A 22,374-nucleotide genomic window follows, 5' to 3' on the forward strand; every position below is an offset into this window, starting at 1 on the left:
GACTTGTCTCATTACACTTCTGTCGACTCTAATGAGCATTCCACGATCGTGTCTTACGATGTACTATTACTAGATGACACAGTTGTATCAGAGAGAGGCAAGATACGTTCTGACAACTGCTTCGATCTCTCGTACATTGTATTCAAGGCCATGCCGACATCGAATCCCGCGAAGTGGTTACATTCTCGACTTTCGATGCGGCCAAACGGCTTACCGAAGCATTCGCTTGAGCTGTTGCGTAACGGTGGGAAGGGTTCGTACTGAAAGGTTGGTTCTGAGCGCGGCGATACACTACTGTCTATGAGGATACAGAAACGCAAACACGGCCATAATAGACCGTTTCGGAGATCCGATGTGAGAGCACCCTGTGCACTAAAGAATGACAAATCCCACTCTTCATCGATGCTGTCCCCGTACTGTTTCAGGTAGATACTAGCCCAGTAAGACAACAGGCCCTGATATGACAGAGATGACGCTTCTTCTTGGCCGAAGCCAGAGAACTCTGATAGGAGGCATCGCGAGTATACCTAGTCATCTTTGTCGTCAATGTACCGCGCGCTTATTGCTATACATTGAGGAAGGGTGAGCCGGGAAAGAAGGGATGGAGAATTAACCTACACTGCTAGCGACTCCGACAGATACTGCAGCCACTTGCTCAGGGGGGCAGTTGCGTGGTAGAGTCGCCGAGGGCTGTGGTTCGACATCACAGCTAACATCTCCAAGTTCGCTTTTCGCGCAGGCTGGAGGCCGGATCGGGGCGTGTTGCAGATATGGAAACCGATCAATCAGGGTTTTGTCGGCCCACTGGGACTGCTTCTGCAGCCACTCATACTGGCCGGCGTCCAACATGGCATTCCGTAAGCCAGCGTGTCAACGCCAGAAATTGTGATTGGGAATTTTCAACTCCATCCTGTTGCGTGAAGTATCGTAGAGGCTTCAAATTTGATGCCGTTCGCCAACATGACGCCACCAAGAAGCTCTTTGCAGCTGGCAGCGCGAAGAAGTGGCTTGCGAACAGCATGCCCGAGCGGGATACCTCAGCAATCACCCCGACCCCCGGCCACGCACAGTCATTGGCAGAAGGCTCTCTCTTACACAAATGTGTAAGACATTTCGAGATTATTGGCGGTTTTCTCGGGCATCGGTGCAGGTCGTGTCACCCTCCCTGAGCCCAACCAGGACAACTCTCGGAAATCGCCGTGCATGTGCTGAAAGAACTGGGCGAACGAAGCCTTGGGAAATAAAACCCCCCCTCCAAATCCCTATCTTTCCCAGCCCAGATGTGCCGTGCGTCTCTGCTGTTGTATTCCCAAGATCATTGTGAATCAGCTCTTTTTGGATACGCTCTCGATTTAAGTGACAACATGGGCCGAATCTTGGACAACTTCAAGTCGAAATGGTCTTCATGGCTGTACGCCATATTTTCTCTCGTCATCACCATTGCATCCTACGTCTACGTCAAAATGGTCCTCATTGACGAAGCGCCACCCCCGCCTTACCTCCGGCTGTCACCTGGCCGGACCATCCTCGCGGTCAACGTCTTTGCGCACATCGTCGCATTCTTGATTTGGGATCAGATTAGCACCTCGCTTGAGGCCTGGCGATGGGCTCTTGCCTCGAGACATAGCCAGGGACTACCGCTCGGCTCGTTCCTTGCGCTGAGCAGAGCAGTAGGGCCAATGGCTGTCGCTTCTCTGATGCTGCTTCCTCGTCCCGGCATTCACTTGTTTTACTGCGCCAAAAGGTGGGCAAAACCCATACCTGTTGCGTCATGTGTCGGCACCACTAACGCTCTGTCAGGTTGTCATTCATGGGTCTAGCGTGGGCTCTTGGAATTGTCCTGACCAGCAAGTAAAATCAGGTCACCACTTCAGCTGCTGTCACAACCTAACGCTTATATAGGCAACCTAGACTTCAAATATGTATACACGTCAACAGGTCTCCCGGAGAGAAAGGTCTATGCCGGTGTAGCCCCGCTCACCCCGGAGTTGATGGACCGGTTCGTAAAGTCTCCTATTCCGGCCAGGGTGACCAACTTCTTCTGGCTCTGCTTCACCTATGGCCTTCTATCCGATAATCGATTCGCAATACCGATCCAGCCCATTTCATGCAGTGGTCCTGAGTGCCGGTCGTTCTTCCTCCCTGGCGGCGCGGCCTACGTCCGAGACCGACACGCGGACCAGCGTCTTATCGGGGACAACAACCTTCCTTGGGACAGCGAAACTGCCATTCGCGTCCAAAATGCACCTGGATATCACTTGGAGTTCCACGCCCATCCGAGTGGGTGGACCTTCAATAGGGAATCCAACTGCGTCGCTGTAGGGCAAACCGAGGACGAGGGACTGTATATCTGCTTAGCCAACCATGGGACGGACCTCATTGCTGGTAAGTCCTAGAAAAGGCGGGATGTTCAAGAAGCGTCCGCTAACTTGCTCCGGTATCCAGGATGGAGCGTCTGCCCATTTGAAATCTGGGCGTCCAAGTCTTGTTTTAAAAACACATCATGGCAGGACGAGATGGACCAGATCACGGCAGTTACCATGCAGAACCGCTTTGCCACGACGGCGTACAGCGGAGCCAACTTCAGCATCCTATCCGTAGACGACCTATCCAGCCCCAAGCTTACCAAAATTACCGCCAAAGATGTGATGCCGATCATTACAAAGATTCTCGCGCCCATAAATCGCACCATCAGCCCATCGGATCAGAATTGGATCAATGACGCGTCGACATATGCCATCCACTACGCCCTGGGCTCGGGGCTGCGGTACTACAAGAGCTATTTCCCCGAGCTTGACATTTTACCTCTGGATATCCTCCGCAATTTTATTTCCGTCTTCCTGCAGTTCTCTACGGGTGCGATCTACGCAGGCATCGGAGCTCCCTTGCCCCCAGAGCTGAACACCAACGCCACCGTCGTCAGCGTTCACTACCGGGCCATGGCAGACCCATGGGTTCTTGGAGTGTATGGGACCGTTTCCCTGTTCCTCAGCCTCTGGGCCATGGGCGTCCTAGCATTGGCATGCGTTTTTGGAAGCGGAACTCCGACTGCAAGCAAGTTTCCCGAGATCGATCTCATCTCAAGATATCCGGGAATTTCAGGCGCGAAGGGTAAAGAATCCCCAGAGAAAGGCGTCGACAAAGGTGTCGACGAGCATGACCTTGGCGTCTTGTCGGTGAACAAGGTCGAACAGCAGCTTGGGTTGCTGACCAAGATTCGGGCATTGGCGGCCGGGAGCCCAGGCATCTTGGAACTAATCAGCGCTCGGAGGATTCGATTCGGGCTTCCAGACTCGGAAGAGAACGTAACTAGGGCCTTTATTACCGGCGATAGTAGCGCTGAGGGGAAGCGTCTCGAGGACTCTGAGGCCGAAAATGAAGAGGAATAGGTACCGGAAGTGATAAGTTGTTGGCCTCAAGGTGACCGCCGACGAAGCCACAAACACAACGTGAAATGTTACATGTGCGGACTTTAATGCCAGACGTTGCCCCTGGCCTGACAATGGCGTCCTCCACTGTACCAGCTGTACCAAATGCGCTCAAAGCTGCAGCCAACAGCCGAGTAGACTGTTGGCCTGACTGCAGACTCGTTGCTTGTCGCCTGGTGAATTGATCCAACCAGTTGAATTAACCATTATCAAAGGAGGTGCTTCATGGAACCTGATGGCATCCTGGCCAAATTTTAAGAGTGAGTGTGACTTCCAGAGGCTTCGGGCCATCTTTACCAGGGTCCAGGTCGATCGGTGTGATCTGCTCTCTGAATGTCTCGGTTATTGCTGCATCAGACGAGAAATTCTTGGACCATATTCTTCGGCAACCGACAAAGACCTCAGCAAGGATAACTAGCGTGTAGCAGGTCCACGGTTCGGCATCCTGTGGGCCGCAATCTACTTGCAGCCACGTTCCGGGATTTAGGCCGCTTCCATCCACCTTCACTAGCCCCGCGTCCCACAACAGACCGAGAAGAAAGTGGACCTTGCCCTCTGCGCCGTCCGAACCACTCACGACGGACCGCCCAGATAGATGCCGAACTTTCGCGATCCCGTCGTCGTCGTCCGGGAATATGCAGTTTCCATGCATGCAAGCGGCGATGGGCTCTCGCGGTTCCTGGCTCACGGCCATTTCTGAGCAAGGGTTAGATGTGCCAACAGATTTTTATATTTTGCGAACTCACGGGCTTGGAGTATGGCAAGATCTACAGCTTTGTTGCTGGAGCTCGGTGAGGCAGAGGCTAAAGAAGGTAGGACTTTGATGCGGCTTGGAAACAAATTAGGGAGCTTGGCGCTAGATATGAGCCGAAGGACACGCCTTTGATCAGTGCCGAACCGTGGGCACTTCCCAGTCCTGCTACTTGTCCCAATGTATTTTTCAGCAACCACACCAAAACGGCCATGTTGACCGGTTGGGTCGCATTATCTGCGCATCAGATGACTCCACGTCAGCCCGACCATGTATGTATCTGGCCTCTTTCGTGGCGACGATTGGGCTTCTAGCCTAAGGAGAGAGATAACCAAGCGGCATCTTTCCAAGCAAGACTTGTGGGACTTCTTTCCGCCCAATGTTACACAAGTCTAAGATGCTGAGTTGGATGATGTGACCAGAGGATCCTTAGCTATGCCGCCCAAATACGAATCAGACCCGGTACGCCAGAGCACGCCTCAGCAGGCTGACGGAAGGGGCGTGCTCGTTTGCAGTGTTGCCAACCACCCTTGCATGCATTATATGTCGTACCACAGCACACCTGGTACGGTGACACGACGTACTTGACTGGCGCTTGGCCGTGTTTCGCAAAGGCCAAGGCGTCAACTAAAGACATTGTTCTCCATCACCCCCTCCAAGGAAAGGCTCTAGTGCTGCTACAAGTAGGAACAATAGACGGTCTAGCTTCAAGGCTACCCGATTTGGAGTTTGAATTTGGGAAAAGCGCAGCAAGCGCTGCGATATTCTCTGTAGCATTCCTAGTGGCCCGGCGTATAACCCTCCTCTGCTCATCTTCTCTACGGTAGCGACAGGTAGGGCTACTGCTCGAACGCCAACTCCTTGCCGATCTGGAGAGGCCAGACTGCCTTGGGCCTTAATGTTCCGATCGAATTACTTTGGGCACTGCTGATGTAACCTTGCAATCCTTGGGTGGCTGCCCCGCACACACTCCGAGTTATTGATAAAAAAAACATAGCCAGTCCTCAAGTTCGAAGCTGACATTGGGGGGAACTCAAGACGGTTGTATGGGTGAACGATCAGTACCATTAACTTGAGCGTTATGGTGCTCCTCGGTGAAGTCACTGGTAGGTTAATAAGAACCCGTTGAGCAGAAAAAGCAAAGCGTATTACGTACATAGCCCAGATTCCTAATGAGAATGACTCGCGTAATTTAGATAACTTGACTGGTAGAACATGCAAGGGACAAAGCGCCGAGCCTCACCTGTGCCGGTGCCAACGTCAAGGACGGTCAAGTTCTCAGCGTCTTTCGGAATTAGCGCAAGGTAGAGCTTATCGTCTAAGAGAACGGTAAGGTAGTGATGGCTGCCTACCTCGATTAGCGAAATGCTCTGAAAAAAAAAAGGGTGCTGTTCTCCGAGTAGCACCTACGCGACATCAAGAGACTCCTGTTGCCGCCCGTCATTCGGTGTGAAGTATTCCGTGGAGTGCCGAGCACTGTGGAACCTTCTCCCCTTCAAGGCTCTTATTCCAGGATGCTGAACGTGATGGATGCGGTCAAGCTCGACCTGTTGTTGCCAGCCCGAGAGTCAGTTCGTCCCGCTAGTCTCGTTGCCAGAATAACCCGTATTCGGCGCTTTGCAGAACTCACACGCCGCCATACTCGTCGCCGCCATCGAGCACCTACTTGTGTCAGCTTCCGCGTCGGTGTCGATTGCGTAAAAACCAAGTGTCCTCATACCACGGCCTTGATCCTGGGCTGCGCCGACTCAGCGACCGGGACATCTGCGGTGATCATGACAACCACAGAGGCACCAAAGTTGGAAAGCACACTTACAGCAGAGGGGACAGGTGGTGGAGCCGTGGAGCCCCCGAAGGAAGGTATCTTCGGCCCTGAGCGCCCAAGATGAGGAATAGACCTCGTACAAGTGGTATGTGGCATCGGGCACCCCCCTCGTGTTTCTGCAAATCCAGCAACGTCCAAAGTCCATCCTGCTGATGATATCCGGAACGGTCACGCCGCAGTAGACACCGGCCAAGTACCGGGCCGGCATCATGGCCGGCAGCCAGACATTTCACGTAGAGGCGGTACCTTGCCGAGCAACTTGCGTATGGCCGGTGTTTGGGGTGGAAGTCCGATGTTCTTACGGAGCACGTCGATCGCTTCCTGTTCCCACCTTCTGTTAATTTTCGCGGTCTCGAATGAAGTGGCGTGGTTCAAGAACTCTTTGAAATCGCTTCAGTCCTGCTCGTAGCGATTCGGACAGTTTGCACAGGGCCATACCAACAGCAAGGCCATCGTCAGCCAGCTTTATCGATCCCCACATAGCAAGTAAGGGCCGCCGGAGTCTGGCGATCTCGAACAGGATGCAGCGAGCAAGGCGGCAGTCTTGCGTGATGGTCGAGATCACGTCGTTGATGGTCAACGATACGTAGTGTACGGGAGTGAATCCCTCTAATAAACCCGTCCGGCGCAGTATGTCACTAAGCGGATGGGTTGGGAGGGGTCATGGAATCCCTTATCGGGAACAACCGTGGTGTCGTCAATGTCATCGATCTTTCCTTGGCCCCTGGAGTGGCGAGTGCGATAGCTGGGGGACATTGATCTAGGATGCAGATAGTCGTCTGATGCTCGCGGGATGACTAATGTCGAGTAACAGCGCTGAACTAAAGTGCGTGTTATTTGTAATCTTTTCTAGCGTCGCCGCTGTGCCTTACCGCGGCATCGCAATTGGGGCTTGAGTGGTATCTAACTGTCTGCCGCCTCAATGTCTGAGGCTGAGACACTGAGCTGAGACGTGAGTAGGTAGCTAGCTGATAGAGCCGAAACAGAGCTACATGGCCATGCTTCTACGACGGCGCATGGCTAATAAAGGACTTGAGTTCAATTTGAAACATACTAGCAACTGGACATGAAATGTGAAAATGACTAAACTAGATGATAAAAGAAAAGCAATGCCGCTATTCGGACAACAACGTGTAGGAGCCAGCGGAACCTTCGGCAGATAATAAACGCTCCTGCCACCTAAGCCAACAGGTACTGGGCTGACTGAGAAACGCGTTACGCAACAGCCAAGAACCGGATGAGCAACAACACCTGCGAGGCAACAAATCTCCAAGAGGGAGGCGGATACTACGGTAGCGACGACGACGACGTATACCGTTATTTTGGTTGCGTTTGTGGGTGTGTCGGGGTAGTCTATCTGACTCTACCTCCACCTTACCAGGGAGGTGAGTAAACTATTGGGGTTTGTGGGGATGTTGATGTGGGTTGGGAAAGAGGCATCCTCATCCGTCAAATGTTAAACGCGGTAAATGGAAAAAGCGGCACGGGTGTTGGAAAGTGACAGACACATAAATATCTCGTGACAGATAATGGTGCCGATAAACTCCGTTGGGACGATGACAGAACTTACCCGGACCGAATGTTTTCGGAAACATATCATATCCACAGCTCACAAAATCCCCAACAGAGCCTCCCTTTAGGACATGTATCTGGAGGCAAATTCACAAACTGTAAAGACAAGCATAAAAACAGTCATCGTAATTTGACTCGAACTGACTCCTGGTACAATCTCGTCAGCCTCACTGAAAGGTCGGAAGTTTCCCACGCCTGACTCTGACGGGCAAAGACAAGATCCCAATCCCCATGCCAGGTATGGTACGAAGCAGCATCCAACCCCCTCTAATCATAAAACTGCCCGCGGCGACCGCCAGGGTTAAGCTCCAACATCTCGAGGGACATGGTATTGACAAACTCGTGGCCAAAGTTCTGGAGGCAATAATGGGCAATCATGTCGATCCCGGTTCCCGCCCCTCCCGCAGTCCACAACTCCCCCTTCCTCCCGTCCTCCGGCCTCCCCTTACCAGCGCCATCAAACTCCTTCTCCTCAACAACCCATCTCTGCCTAACCCAATTCGTACCAGGATACATCTCCTTCGCCATATACAAAAACTCCTTGTTGGTGGTACAAGTCTTGCCCTCCAACAACCCGGTACTCGCCAGCCAGAGTGTACCAATACAAGTGGTCATCCACACTCTTGTCTTTTTCCAAGCTTCTTTCATGAATTTATCAGCTTGCGGGGGGCGATGCGTCGGGACGGGACCCCCAATCAGAATAATATCCAGGTCGCGCGGGCATGTGTCGTATGTGGTATTGGGGACGAACTTGAAGCCGGCGATTGTCGTGGCGCTCTTTGGGAGAGAAGAACCACCGGAGGATTGTGGAGGGGTCATGAAGCTTGTTTCGAGCGTTGTGGCGATGTAGAAGAACTCGATGTCGAGGGCGGAGGGGCCGAATTTGGTGTATTGGGCGTCAATTTCGATCACGCCGGACACGTATGGCGTGGAGAGGTTTCCAAAGATGTCAATTCCGACGATGTCGGCTAGCTGGACTTCCTCGAGCATCACGCCGATGCGGAGTTTCTTGGGGGTGGTGGAGATGGTTGGGGTGGACATTTTGAGGGACTTGACAGGGGATGGAAGAAAGCTGAAGACAGGTTGCTAGATAGCAGTGTTGTACTGATGATGGTTTGTTTTGTGTTGGTGGAAGCGATGGAAGTGACTGAAGACTGGAGCGAGCTACTGTGTTTTTATATCTTGACGGCAGCCCACCTTTTTCTCAACAGACCACAGACCTGATTTTGCTCATGGTTTGATTTGTAATTCTCATTCCGTGTCATAGTCGGAGAGCACGTACCAAGTAATGCGCTCCAGCAGGACTTGTAAGCCATTATCCATGCATGTATCAGGGAACCCGAGCAGTTGCAGACTTGGTTTGTCTTGTTTACTGCCTCCCCGTTGGTCTAAAACTCCGGGCTGCGCAGGTTAGCTTAACTTCCGGACCTCGTCGGAAGTTACATGACCAAAGGGCGCGGATCTGTCTTGAATTACCGAACCGAATGGGTGTTGCGCAGCGTCGGTGAAAAGTCCTCCCTCGGAAAAAAGGGAAAGAATACACGTATGGTTTGATGTGCGCGCCCGGAGGTTCTGCTGCTTTGGTCCGGGAAAGAGTATTTCCCCTGAAGAGGTGGGTTGGCCATGTTGATGTGTGGTACCAATTCGACTTGCTGACGCGATGGGGAACTTTCACACCCAATAGGCGTCTTTGGTAATGGAGATAGGGCGCTAACAGCATATCGCGCCTGGTTCATACAAAAGACATTAGCTATCCGAGGGGTGTAGGACATGGACCACCGCGGCAAAGAATCCGGTGCCGCATTCGCGCTCCCCGAGACAGGAGCCGCGGGTAGTGAAGCACAACCTTGGCTCCCCGCCCCCGACCCATTGCTGCTCGAGCTCTCTGTGCGCCGGACTCTGGCCACAGCAGCGACACCGCTGCCACCAATCCGAGTCTGTCCCTCAGCACCCCCATTTTCCCACCCCAGGAACGAATTACTCTCCTCATCGCTCCCCGGCTCCGCCAAAACAATTCGCCCCCCATCAACACGCACATACGCTAGAGCGCAGTTCGAGAGGGCGTACAAGCCTAGCGCAAACTTGAACGGCAGACTCTTCTAGACGCCTTCCATACTCAAGGCCTGTTTCATGACGAGCGCGTCAATAGGACCCGCCAAAAGGGCGCCGACGGTATCGATCAGCGACAGCGTAGTAAAAACCGTGCCGACCATGGCCTTGTCGACCATGGAGCTCAGCAGCGACTTGATGGAGGCCTGGAACCCGGTCCCGAGCGTCCAGACGCCGATGCCGTTCAAGATTCCGACCATCCCCGACGAGAGGACTAGGATGGCATAGCCGATCGTGATGACTACGATGCTCAGGCGCGTTAGGGTCAGGTCTTTTTGCGGGGGAGATGCCTTGTATCTTTTGGCGAGGAGAATGTCGAATAGTGGTAGGAGGATGGCGAGGGTGATGAGGTGCTCAGTGGCCCGGAAGGAGATGAGGTAGCTTGGTTGTCATCGTGGGTAGATTAGCATTCTGCTTCTTGAATACTGGATGCTGGAATGGTTGGCTTTGGTTTTGGGAGGTAGACACTCACCTGGGCAAGAGGAACACCGAATCGAACCGAGACGTAGCAAACAAGTAGCGACAGCGACTCGCGCGAAAAGTCGACAATAAAGTACGTGGCAGCAAGCACCGCCAGATCGCGACTGCAAAAAGACGAAACCCAGCGTGCTGATAGCATGTTTCCAGACCTCCTGGATCAGACGGGGTTTTGCAACAGCATCTCTCGCAGCCACGCGGCACATTTTCTGCTGTGGCCGTTGACTTTTTCAGATTGAGCGTCTCGGTCGTCAGGCACGCGATGACGGCCGCGAGACCCATGCAGAGAAACCCAATAATATTGGGGATCCACGGATCCGTGGCCATGAGTACGGCGCTGAGCGGCGGCCCCAGCATCTCGCCGGCAATTACAAACGTGCTCGCAAAGAAAAAGATGCGCGACCGCGACCGCATCCGCAATGATCATCATGCCGGCAGCCGTGAAGACAGTGTTGCCGCCGCCGATACAGCTAAATATGGAAGAAAACCACGTCAGACGCATGTCGACCTCGACCCAGCAGATGTACAGGATGTAAGCAACCCCAATGACCTGGCCAACCAGCGACATGATCAAAACCAGCCGCCGCCCGATGCGGTCCGCAAGGCTGCCGTAGTACATGGCCAGCAAGAGACCCGGGATGCCATCGAAAAACGTCTGCCACCCGAAAAGCTCATTGATAGCATTTTGGATTGCGGGGACTTTGCAGCGGCTCTGGTCGGGTTGCCTGTAGCTTTGATGTTGGAACGCGGATTGGCCGTCTCGCGAGAAGATGTCGAGCACGGGAGGGAGTTCTTCGAGACTGTTGTTGTAGTATTTCCGGCAGATGATGTATTCGTAGATTCGCGTCTGCGGGACGATGGCGATGGAGATGCCGAAACCGAGGGTGAACAGCATCATCTACACCAACACCGGCCGCCAGAGGATCGATTCGGGTGCTGTGGTTTTGCATCCGCGGTAACACCATTTTGTTGGTGGCGAGGCATCTTGGATTGCAAACTGGCGTATGCGTCGCTGCTTCAGAGACTGTTGGATGCTGTTCTAATCTTTTTTTCTTCTCGATGGACCAGTTCGATCGATCGAGGTTTTCGGAACCTGCCGAAGGTCCTGTAATCTGAGGCTGTCAGCTCACGTTAGCGCATCATGCCCGGAGAGATGGGGATTCTGATCGGGATAACGTCGCGCATGATGATCGATCGAGAAATCTGGCTGGTAATCAGAAGGATGGTGTTTTACCCCGCATTCCGGACCGAGTAAGTCCATTTCGAGGCTGATATTAACACCATTTCGTTGCGAACTAACATCAGCTTACGCCGCACACCAAGAGCCGCGCCGTTAACACCGAGTCTAGGGTTAGGGCTAGACCATGCCATGCTGCCATGCACTGTCTCCAGCATTATTGGCTAGGTTGAGGTTCTCAGATGCGTAGCTAGTTGAAGAGTAAACTCATTTCACACCAGTTCTCTTTCTGCCCGCTGCGTTTAGAAATTTGTTGTGTGAATTCTATCCCATTCAGCCCGCTAGCAACACACCAAATCACCACCAGTCAAAATAGGCATCGCCGAAGTCGAACAACCATAGCCGCTAGTCCCCACGCTAGACCCACAGCAACTCCAAGTGGCAGCCCTAGTTCAAGAAATCCAAAAGTTCACCCAGACCAAAGCCGACGAGGAGAAAATCAACGAGCTACGAAGCTGCTATCTCCACAAGGAATCAGACCGCCACAACGTCGCGCCCCGGTTCCAGCACCGCATCAACAATGCCCGGGTCTGGGAGATCCCTCCTCAGTCTCGCATTCTCGACATTGGATCGGCCAGGGCGAAGCGGAGTCTTATTCTCGCGCAGCAAAATGGACCGTCATCACTGGGGGACGACGAAACTGGTCCCGGCGTGACAGGCATCGACACGGCGCCCGCGAGCTACGGCGGGCCTTACACGCTGATCGAAGCGTAGGCGCATATCTCCAAGACCCAGCTGGACGGGGGATCAAGTTTTTATTAACCGACCCACCTACTCTCCTCCAGAGAATGCGTTCCGAAAATAGCGATTCCAGCGCAGCAACATTCGACACGGCAGTCCTCTGCCACAGCCTATAGTACTTCCCCCAACGCAGGAGCCGTATCCTCTCTGTTCGTCGAACTCGCGCGCGCCCGCGTCGGCCGCGCGTATCTGGCAGAATATACCGGCATCGCATCAAACCGCGACCAGCTCCCGCACGAGCTGGCGGCCACAGCACAGTCGCTTCTCTTCCGGTCGCGGAAGCCGGCGCATCGGATCCAGGACTGGAACGTGCTGCACTAAGCTTTCGCCCACGGATTATCTTCAGATTGCGGCGACGGTCGAGTGGAAAGTGAAGGCGTCGGGTGTGGTTTCTGCGCCGGCGGACATGATTGATGGCCACCGCGAGGCGTACTTGGTCCAGGCGGATTATTTTCGGGATCCTGTCGAGGAGAATTTTGATGGAGACGTTGAGGCCGAGATCCTGGCCATCTCGGATCGTGTTGGGGAGTTGGATGCTGAGATGACGGCGCAGGGGAAGAGGGTCGTAGTGTTTGGATACGTTTTGGGCCGTCTTGGTTTTGGGATGAGTAGGTTTCCGGGGTACAAGGACGAAGAAAGGGAGTGTTTTTCTTGTCCTTTTTAGGTTTTGGTGTCTTTGGGTTGGGGTTGGGGTGTAGTAGTTCTCGGGTTCCATTGCCAGGAGATGTGGGTTCCGGGTTGGCTTGACGTTAGGACTGGCAGGCCGATGTTTCGTCGTAACAGCATGATTGAGTTTTTCATGACAAAGTTGTTCAATGCTCGGTTTGGCCCCCTTGTGGCGTTGGTGTTATGCTTAACAGCTCGGATTACAAAGTACAAGTGGTCTACTAGTCATGGACTCATCAATCTCAACTGCAAAATTCATCCTCGTGCCCAGCATTTGCTGTCCGTACAAAAGTGCAGCCTGCCTGCCTACCTGTAGAGTCACATTAGACACTTATTTCTGGCCTAGTCCGTATTAGTCGCAGATCCTAAGCAAGGAGTGAGGGACCGCCGAGGCTTCGAAATCGCCGTGCTTTGCATCTACACGTGGATTCGACGTGCTCGGAAATCTGCGGCGGGTATATATGCCCTGACGAGTGCCAGAAGCAGACCTTATGCTTGCGGTTTGCACGAAAGAGCCTTGAAGAACGAAGCTTAGATCTGGCGAATTTTCAACCCGAGTTTGGGGGCTTGTATGGTTGTTCGGAAGTTGCCGTAGAGCTCACGGGGTTAGGATGGCGAATGTTTGGTGCTTGTCCACAGTATTAGCGTCTGTTCTGGTCACGCGATGCTGACGCCAAGGAGGGGATCCTCTATTACCCTGCGCTAAATGTAGCATCGGGAACAGGTTCTGAGCAGCCTACTCTCAATCCCTCGTGGTACAATTTTCTCCACCTCAGGGAGCTGGAGATAACCACATCCACAGACCGGTAACTCATCCGAGGGCATAACTCGGCCGGCGCCGATGACGACGCGGGAGAGCATGGACAACTCCGCAATGACAAGGGAAACAAGGGAAGCGCTGACATCGACTGTCGCAATACAGACGCCCGTCGCAACATCCCATAATTTGACAGCGTGATCGTCCGATACCCAAACAATAAGCTCAGAATCATGTGAAAACAGCCGAATAAACAGAGCGATTATGCCCTTCGAACATTGCCATACAGAGCATCTGTTGTGATGTCCCAGAGCTTGACGGCACAATCGCTGCGTTGCCGATGCAAGGAGCTTAGCATCATACAACAATACGACCGAACGATGGAGTTGCTATGTCTGCCTTGAAAAATGTTTCTGAGAGATTGTTGGACCTTTTCTTTGCCCACGGTGAGCATAGACTTTGAGCTCAAAGAATCTTCAGCACATGAAACACATGTTTTGTTCTTCCATTCTTTTGACCTTTTCTTATCTAATATACATCACAGTATCAAGAGTGAGAAAGGGGCGATGGTTATTTCTCTCGGCATGCTGTGGCTTCCAAAGCCATAGCGCGACCGCGGAAAGATTTACCATTCAACGACTTCAGAGCCTCTGACAAATCCTGTTTGTTGGTGAAGGATATGAAGCCGTACCCTTGGTTCGGAACTACCTTTATCTCATTGATCTCCGATTTCCAAAGAGAGAAGATGCCTTCCAAGTCCGTCGTTGTCACCTCCGTATCCAGATTTGATATATATAAGCAATGAGAGCCTTTGCCTCGACCCACAAGGTCGATTGTTGCCAATAGTGGATCGGCGGGGCCGTTGCGGGCAGTATGTCCATGATTCGCGGTGATCAGCAGGGGGAGGAGAGTAGCTAAGATCGTACTCGGGTGCATTGTGATTCGATTCAGAAGATTTCAAGGAAAAACTTTTATAAATTTACCAAAGAACTTTGTTGATTTGGGTCAGATACCATACGAAAAACTGAATATGGTTTTGAAACTGTTTGGAGGTGATTGATAATACATGCTACTAAGGTTCATACATGAATTTTCCCGGTTAATATATATAATGGAGTGGTAAACTCGGACTTCAGGTTAAATGTGAGTGCGAGGCAACGAAGACTAAGCCACATCTACTATGCCTTAGTCCTGCTGCGTTTGACCTTTGCTACGCCCCGATCTTTGCTATAAAAGAAATGCTAAAAAAAAACAGCCTAGTTATATGTAAAATTATCGGAAAATATACTGTGGCAGAGGCTAGGAGCTATGCAATGGAGGGGAACAGGCGCGTGTCCGGGAGCATGGCCTTCGGAAGGCATTGGCCAGAGTCGGTTGTGGTAAGCCGCAAATCACCTCTCAGGCATCAGAATTGTTTGATCAGAAAGTGGAATCAAGGTCTCCCTGGAAGCAGAGGTCTGATGCGCGCGAACTGCATGAATTGCATGTGCGTCTAACTGTTAAAGCAACTGCACTGCCGTGCAGGCTTAAGAAAAGAATTCTGCAGGCCGAGTAAGCGTCAGCACTAAATAGGAAAGACCACATCCCTCAACCGAACTCTGGGTAGCGTCGAAACCATAAGCGGAATAAAATTGGAGGTTTGAGCCCCAGGGCAACCCGCCTTTCTTCCCCATTCAAGCATCTTTCCGTAATTCCTTCTATGCTACAAGCTCTCCAAATATACTCAACTCCTAGAGGAATGGTTCCATGCGCTAAGAAGTGAGATTATATCTATGTATCCATAATCGTCACATATAACACAGTCATGATGGGATTTCGGAAAATGAGACGTTTCTGGGTTGTGGCATAATAGAGGGCTTGAAGTATGGCGTTTCTTGAGGCGTAGTTAAGGCATTTATAATGTGTGGCATGAGAGTTTATAATCGTGGTCTTGCTGTGGGCATTATTATCAACCAGCGGTGAATCAGATGCCGTGAAATGGGCTGGATTCGTCAAGTCGGAGCTGATGGTTGAATGGCCCAAGTCGAGAACTGTGGACTTTTGAAGAATGGCCCGGTGAAGGTATCCGCGGTCTTCTGATTGGGAACAAGCGACTCCCAGGAATACGCGGCTGCGCAACAACGGCTTGGCAGCGACCAATTACAGCGAATCACGTGGGTGCCCGGCTGAACATGTGATGGGAGCGAACACTGCTCATTGGCCGGACATTGTGGCTTGCAGAACTGCCTGCCCTCTTTCAACGAAAAACTCGCAGACCCGGAACACGACTACAACCACTGCAGTTAGCTCGTCTGGGGTCATGTCATCGTTTACATTGTCCTGTAACCTGATATTTTGGCCCCAGGCGAAGTTGGTCTGAAACCTAGTGCAGCCCGCTAGAAGACTTTTTTTTCTGCACCTGAGCTCGACACTCAAACGCCGCGATCAGTACAGCGTCTCTTACAAATCAACTTTTGTCCCCTCACCATTTCAAAAATAACCATAAGTCTAGGTACCTAATTACCTACCTAGTTGCAGCGCCATGTTTCCCTTGATGAAATCGCCGGATCCCGCAAAGCCCAGTGAGGACTTGGATATCACCTGCAACGAACCCATCAACGAACAACCCACCGAGGCTGGCAGCCCGAAGGGAGCCATGCAAACCCGTTCCCTCCGTACCCCGTCTGGCGCCCTCTCACACACCCACCCGTCCTTCACCGTCACCTCGGGCGTCGTCCTCTGGGGCCACATCATCGCCATGTACCACGGCTCGCAGCCCGGCGCCTTTTTCACCAACAACGCCGCCTCGGCTCCGGAACCGGCCTTGGGCGGCACCATCATCCAGCACACCCACAGCTACCGCTCGGCCGCGCGCGTGGGCAACTGGAAGGTCCGCCGCTATCTGAGCAACTGGCGCGAGGTGGACGGGCTGAGCGACGGCGGGCTCGAGCACGCCGGGTGGGTCATCTGCCACGAGGACGTCGATGCCATGGAGGTGCTGCGCCGGGCGAGCGGGATCGGGGAGTTTGGGAATGGTATCAGCCACTGGAACGCGCATGACGATGAGGAGGTGCTGTGCATTGGCCGGTACGACTGGGAGTGTCCCGGCGAGGAGGAAAAGTTTGAGGAGGAGTTCCAGGCCTGGGCCGAGCCGGCTATCGGCCCCGTCGTCCCCGACGGGCCCTACAGGCCCAAGAGCAATGTTACGTCTCGGGGCTACTTTGCCGTGCTGGATGCGGAGGAGTGGGGGCTGGATTTTCTGCGGGCCTATAAGCGGGATTGTAACGATGCGGTGATTGACGAAGAGTTTACGCCGGTGGAGAGGGTTTTTGAGAAGGTGGATGGGAAAAGGGTTGGCGCCTATGTCAGGATGCCTGGCGGTGAATACGAGTACGGTGAGTAGCTGGCCTTGTCGTTGCGCTGCTGGGTCGCTGACTTGATTATCATCATAGGTTGGCTTATCTTCTCGGGCAAGAAGCATGCTCGGTTTGATGCCGACGAGCTCATCGCCATCATTTATGATGGGTATTCGGAGCTCCTCGAAGGCCCGTCTCATGGTGTGGAACCGGAACCATGAAGATATGGTTAACCGGACGGACCAGAGAACAAAACCACTTTGGACGGCTGCATGTCCACCACAGGGTACAGGTCAAGTGAGGATCAAAGTGGCAGGTACACCATGACCTAGTACCAGGTAGCATATATGCTACTTCATTTTCGTATCAACCTCGGTGGCACCTCCAACCTCAATGCCTCAACCAGTCCTGAATCCAACCGCTCACCCATTCAGGTTGGATGGGGCCCAACTTTGCGAGAGACTTGCTAAGATGCACAGTCTTCTCTGAGGACAATCTTGCCGACGGCCCATCCTCCGCGCTGTCTATGATAAGCTGGTGATAGAAGTCCAGCAATTTCAGTGCAGGATTGCGCTCCAGATCCGTCGCAAGGGATGCTGATCTTTCGCCTTGATCGATAGAGCCAGCACCGCCAATAGTACTAGTAGCACTGCTCTCCAATCTATCCAGCCATTCTCTGAATCCGATTACGGAGATGACATCTCCGTCCTCATCCTTCCCCCTCTTGTCAGTGTCACCACTACCACTACCGAGTGAGCCCGACAGGACGCGGACAATGACAGGAACAAGATCCCGCCATGGGATAGGGTGAGGGTTGACGCAATGGAAAACCTGCAGATTCCCATCATCACCACCATCAGTGCCCCCGCCACCACCACTACCACCACCACCACTCGCGGGGCTTGATTTCGACTTTGCGAGACTAAACGACAACTCAACAAGAACAGACGCAAGGTCGTCCACGGGCACCCAGTCGACCGACGCCATGACGCCCCCACCCATGCCGATCGAGCCGGGCAGCGCGCGGAGCCGGCGCGAGCTGAGGATCAGGCTGGGCAGCCATTCCGCGCGGTTCCAGCCCCGCGCCGTCGAGCTTGCCCCCGCCACCTGGCCAATACGCGCCACCCCGAGACACGGCCCGAGGCCCCGGGCCGCGGCGTACGCGAGTACCTGCTCGGCGGCGTACTTGCTTTCTCCGTAGCCCATGCGCGCAGCGGGACAGGGCAGGTTGGTGGGGATAGGTGCTTCCGGGATGAGGGGTGAGATGTTGTAGGCGCTGACGGCGCTGATCGAGGAGAGGAACAAGAGGGACGGCCGCAGTCGGGCATGGTGTGCGAAGGATATGAGCCCAATCAGGCCGTCCAGGCTCGGTTGGAAGAAGCGCAGGGGCTGGTTGAAGTCTACCGGCCAGGCGGCATGGATGATCTGGGTTGTGCGGTTTAAGAGGGTGGTGTAGTAGGTGTCCGTGTCGTCATCCAACCCGAGGTGGTCCCTAGCTAGGTCCGCCGTCAGGAAGGTGACTCGGTCTGGGGGGAAGTCGCAGGCCAGTCCTCTGTGGCGGTTGCGAGCGCATTGCAGAGAGCGTGAGTCAGGCGCTCGATTGAGACAGTAGATATGGGATACGCGGCTGTCCGCGAGCAGTCGGTTCAGAAAGAACGATCCCACTGTGCCCGTCGAGCCGGTGAGCAGGACGACCTCGGGCGTTGGAATGTTCTCTCGTGTGAAGGATGGCGGTTCCGGACTTTGGACTGCAACCTGATCGATATTTTGCTCATATTGCCGAAGGAGAGATGCCATTGCGGTTGTACGGTCATCCTCGGCATCCCGGGTCGTCGTGTGTTGGGAAGGACGACAGATCTGCTTAGCCAAGAGATCAACCGACGGGTTCTTATAGATGACGGCCGGGGAGATCGAGGGTATGTTGAAGCGGGATCGTATAGCCGCACTGAGCCGCAGTGCCTGCAAGGAGTCCATTCCGGCAGAGAAGAAGTCTGTGTCGTTGTCAAATTCGCTCCAGGAGGTAACATCAGCAACCAAGGAACGCAGGGTTTTGGCGGTATCCTCCAGGCTGGATATCGGAGGGGTCGCGTCGTTTCCATCCGTCTGTTGTCCATGACCCTGGCCTTCTGCATCCGAGTAGAGAGCGTCGATCTGAGGAGCGTACAGTCGCAAAGTCCCTTCACGCTGCACCGTCCCCTTGCCGGCGCGCAACATGGGTCTATCGGGATCGAGGATAAGGACCTTGGACTTGGAGATGCGCGCATGTGCAGGACAACGGCGGTTAGCCTCTTCCACCGCGGGCCAGATGCTCTTGACAAGTGCCGCCTTCGCACTGTCGGACAATGTACCGGTTACGCTGGCCGGTTCTATAAGCAGACAGGCCTCGAAGCGCTGGTTTCCCGCCACCAAGGCGGCTTGCACGGCGGCATGTCGGGAGACCTCCTGTTCGAAGGAAATCGGGTTCGTCTTCTCCCCGTTCAAAAAGACCACGATGTCGTCGCGTCGGCCGCGGTGCCTCCAGAGATTGGGAATACTGGGATGGGGGCTGAAGAGGTCTCTCGTCTCATATTCGTGGAGGTGCGGGAACATGGCAAATACCGGCTGCGCTTCCGACTGCTCGGTGGACTTGACGATTACCAGCTCGTGCAAGTCGTCCATGTAGTGGCGAAACTCAGATCCGGTTTCAGGGTGGATATGCACATACTGCCAGGTGTCGGTGGAGGAAGCATCGTCAGCTCGCAGCTGGGGCAGGGCAGAGCACTCGCTGGACCCGAGGCCAGAGAAGACGGGAATCTTGGAGGACACCACCTCTCCCGCGGCCCGGGGCAGTGCGCCGCCGGTGTAGAAGAGGTACTTCAGCCGGGACGCGACGAGCTTCAATGCCTCGGCATCTTTGCTCACTTCGTCGATGATGACTGGAAGGAGAAAGGCCCAGTCGAAGCGGCCATACTTCAGGGCCTCCAAGAAAGCATCGGTGGATGGTGGCCGTCCAGGGAGTGGCAGAACAGGAATGCTGCTGGCAAACATGGGCAGTATAAGACCCCATCCAATGCCCGCGATCTATGGTCTGTTATTAGCATTACATTGCATCCTTAAACGTGGCGAACGAACTCACGTGGAACGCAGGCAAGAAGGAAAAGAACTCGCCACGCAGGAAATAATCATCCACACGCGTGGTTCCTGGCGGGGCAGGCAGAGTGTTTGCCTTGTATATACGCCAGACGAACTCGTTTGTGTAAATCATAGGTTTGGGGATTCCCGTCGAGCCGGATGTGTGCAGGACAAGGACAGGGTCGTGTCGGGCAACATCAAAGGACTTGTCGTAGGGATATAGAGAGGCATGATCGCTCTCATGTAGCAACGCCTCGAGCGGAGGGATGCGCACCACCGTCTGGACGTGATAATCGCGTAAGATGCTCGATACGAACGGCGGTTCCGGGTCCGTAGTAGCCAACACGCGACACTCCAGGCGTGTGAGTAGGTCTTTTTGGGCGACTGTGCTGTTGCGTGGAGACGGGAGGAAGGCCTTGTATCCGATCTTGATGGCCGCTAGAACCATAATGTGGTAGCGCAGGTCATTGGGTCCAAGGTAGGCGAGCGTGTCGAACTGGGTGCTGGTACCGATCGTCTCGGCCAGCATCCAGGCTACCCGGTTGACGGCATTGCGCATCTGACCATAGGTGGCGGCCCGGAATCCCTGACTGTACGATGTTGGGGAGACGGGGAATTTGGCCCAGACTCGATCCGGTTCAGACTGGGCCCGACGGTCGAGAATCATGGGCAGAAGTTGTCCCCTCTCCCCATCAGAATCCTCAAGATGTCCGTTCATAGCGGATCGCGTTAGCTGGTTAAGGTGGCTAAGCCTTGAGTCTGTTCAAGCAATGTGTGAAAGGAAAACACGGTAGCGCTGGTTGATTTATGGCACTAATGAAGGAATGGAAGGGGGGAGGGGGCGGACACACCAAGGGTGGGGAACTTGAAGTTCCTCCACTGGGGGTAGGCTGCAGAAGCTGAGCTGAGAAACTAAACCATAAGGGGCAATAAATTGTTCCGTTGGATATATTAGGTACGTTCCTATTAGAATTCTATGACGCAAAAAGAACTGCCGTTTCGATGAGCTCGGCACATCGATCCAACACTGAATTGTCCCGGGGAAGTTCATGGCCGCCATCGTGGATAATCACCTGAGCTGTGTCACGGATACACAAATCCACAACTACGCGCGACGACTCGGCAAAGGGATCTCTTTCTCCAATCACATGGACCGTGGGAATCGAGATTTTGGGGCTCCCCTTGGGTGAAAAGCACAACGCCTGCGACAGAACCGCCGACCTTTCCTGCTCCGTGGCCGAGTCTCTCTGCTCTTCAGGGAGAAGCAAATCGAGATAGCTGTCCTGGTGTCCGTGGACAGTTTCACTGAGCGACGCTCCAAGACGATCGGATCCGGAGGGGACAAGCGGCACGACACTGTTGAACAGAATAGCCACCTTGAACCGTGGTTCAGCAGCTGGGGACTCGTCCGACAGTAACAGACTGGCCGCCAGCGCAGCGCCTTCCGAGAAACCGATTAACCCATCGTACGGCCCGTCCTCATCGATGATGGAGCGCAGATATTCCTGGGCGGCGTGGACATCTCTTGGACTCCCGCGTTCGTACCAGCAGAGATACGGCGGCGGATAAGAGCCTGACATGCCCGGGGCGGCCCCACAGTTGCCCTCGCCGTCGATAAAGTCAAACGTGTGCTGGGCATGGAGCCGGCTGCGTAGCGGTGCTGTCTCGCGTCTATCAGTTCACATTCACCTCGACCGGACAACACCATATTGAATATGAATCTTACCCAGCTGGGCTTCCAGGATGTTCGAGTTGGTTCCGCGCCCGTGTAGACACAGAAATCGCATTGTTGACTTTGGAATGGGAGATTACTAGTACTGCAGAGCAACTGAGAATTACTGCCGGTACCAGTTAAAAAGGCGAATGTGATTTCCCTTTTCTTCTTCTCTTTCCTCCTCTTCTCTATCCGGCCAGGGCACCCGGTAGAATTTTTGATCGTCGAAAATGCCAGCGGTGATCTGGAGCTTTTCTTGGCTAGTGCTCATACCTACAAATTTGTACCACCCTGGCCATTCCCGGAGGGCCCCAAATTCAAGAGACCGGGCAAACGGACCCGAATTGAGTCCGGAGGTGATCTTCCACTGAGTTCTACCCAGCTCCGACGCTCTACCCGTATGGATGGATGTGTTAGACCAGGGTCGCGCTCCCACAGGGACTTTTAGGGGCTAGTTGTATTCCGCCACGCGGCTCCGGCCCCTGGTTCGGAAGACGCGGAGGATCTGACAGGTACTACATACATGCTAGTGTGCAGCTAAAAGGCCGCCCAAGAAAGATCTCATTGGAGACGGGACCCTTTTTGGCACACACCCTTGCTCAGCTGAAAATTTCCTACTGCAAGTGCGGAATGCTAGGAGGGGGGGCTGGA

The 22,374-nt window shown here is 53.8% G+C and overlaps 7 protein-coding genes across 7 annotated transcripts; 3 read left to right on the plus strand and 4 right to left on the minus strand.

Moving 5' to 3' along the window:
- Positions 1-1,364: 1,364 nt before the first annotated feature.
- On the plus strand, positions 1,365-3,389 carry MFIFM68171_02546 (uncharacterized protein; the record flags this gene model as incomplete). Its single annotated transcript, XM_071057968.1, has 4 exons — positions 1,365-1,744; positions 1,801-1,847; positions 1,903-2,385; positions 2,446-3,389. 4 exons carry the CDS (start codon positions 1,365-1,367, stop codon positions 3,387-3,389), a joined length of 1,854 nt encoding a protein of 617 aa, XP_070914069.1.
- Positions 3,390-7,843: 4,454 nt separating this feature from the next.
- MFIFM68171_02547 (Class I glutamine amidotransferase-like protein) lies at positions 7,844-8,617 on the minus strand (the record flags this gene model as incomplete). Its single annotated transcript, XM_071057969.1, has 1 exon — positions 7,844-8,617. The coding sequence occupies one exon, from the start codon at positions 8,615-8,617 to the stop codon at positions 7,844-7,846; it is 774 nt and encodes a 257-aa protein (XP_070914070.1).
- Positions 8,618-9,675: 1,058 nt separating this feature from the next.
- On the minus strand, positions 9,676-11,057 carry MFIFM68171_02548 (uncharacterized protein; the record flags this gene model as incomplete). The annotated part of the gene is made up of 3 exons (XM_071057970.1): positions 9,676-10,066; positions 10,158-10,269; positions 10,496-11,057. 3 exons carry the CDS (start codon positions 11,055-11,057, stop codon positions 9,676-9,678), a joined length of 1,065 nt encoding a protein of 354 aa, XP_070914071.1.
- Positions 11,058-11,345: 288 nt separating this feature from the next.
- MFIFM68171_02549 (uncharacterized protein) lies at positions 11,346-12,461 on the plus strand (the record flags this gene model as incomplete). The annotated part of the gene is made up of 3 exons (XM_071057971.1): positions 11,346-11,372; positions 11,742-12,109; positions 12,257-12,461. The coding sequence occupies 3 exons, from the start codon at positions 11,346-11,348 to the stop codon at positions 12,459-12,461; spliced, it is 600 nt and encodes a 199-aa protein (XP_070914072.1).
- Positions 12,462-16,084: 3,623 nt separating this feature from the next.
- On the plus strand, positions 16,085-17,119 carry MFIFM68171_02550 (uncharacterized protein; the record flags this gene model as incomplete). The annotated part of the gene is made up of 2 exons (XM_071057972.1): positions 16,085-16,937; positions 16,995-17,119. The coding sequence occupies 2 exons, from the start codon at positions 16,085-16,087 to the stop codon at positions 17,117-17,119; spliced, it is 978 nt and encodes a 325-aa protein (XP_070914073.1).
- Positions 17,120-17,288: 169 nt separating this feature from the next.
- On the minus strand, positions 17,289-20,727 carry MFIFM68171_02551 (Male sterility, NAD-binding; the record flags this gene model as incomplete). The annotated part of the gene is made up of 2 exons (XM_071057973.1): positions 17,289-19,958; positions 20,014-20,727. 2 exons carry the CDS (start codon positions 20,725-20,727, stop codon positions 17,289-17,291), a joined length of 3,384 nt encoding a protein of 1,127 aa, XP_070914074.1.
- Positions 20,728-20,983: 256 nt separating this feature from the next.
- MFIFM68171_02552 (EF-hand calcium-binding domain protein) lies at positions 20,984-21,796 on the minus strand (the record flags this gene model as incomplete). The annotated part of the gene is made up of 2 exons (XM_071057974.1): positions 20,984-21,669; positions 21,736-21,796. 2 exons carry the CDS (start codon positions 21,794-21,796, stop codon positions 20,984-20,986), a joined length of 747 nt encoding a protein of 248 aa, XP_070914075.1.
- Between the last annotated feature and the right edge of the window lie 578 nt (positions 21,797-22,374).

Source organism: Madurella fahalii (genome assembly GCF_045866475.1).
Source record: "Madurella fahalii IFM 68171 DNA, scaffold_1, whole genome shotgun sequence".
NCBI classification, from domain to species: Eukaryota; Fungi; Ascomycota; class Sordariomycetes; order Sordariales; genus Madurella; species Madurella fahalii.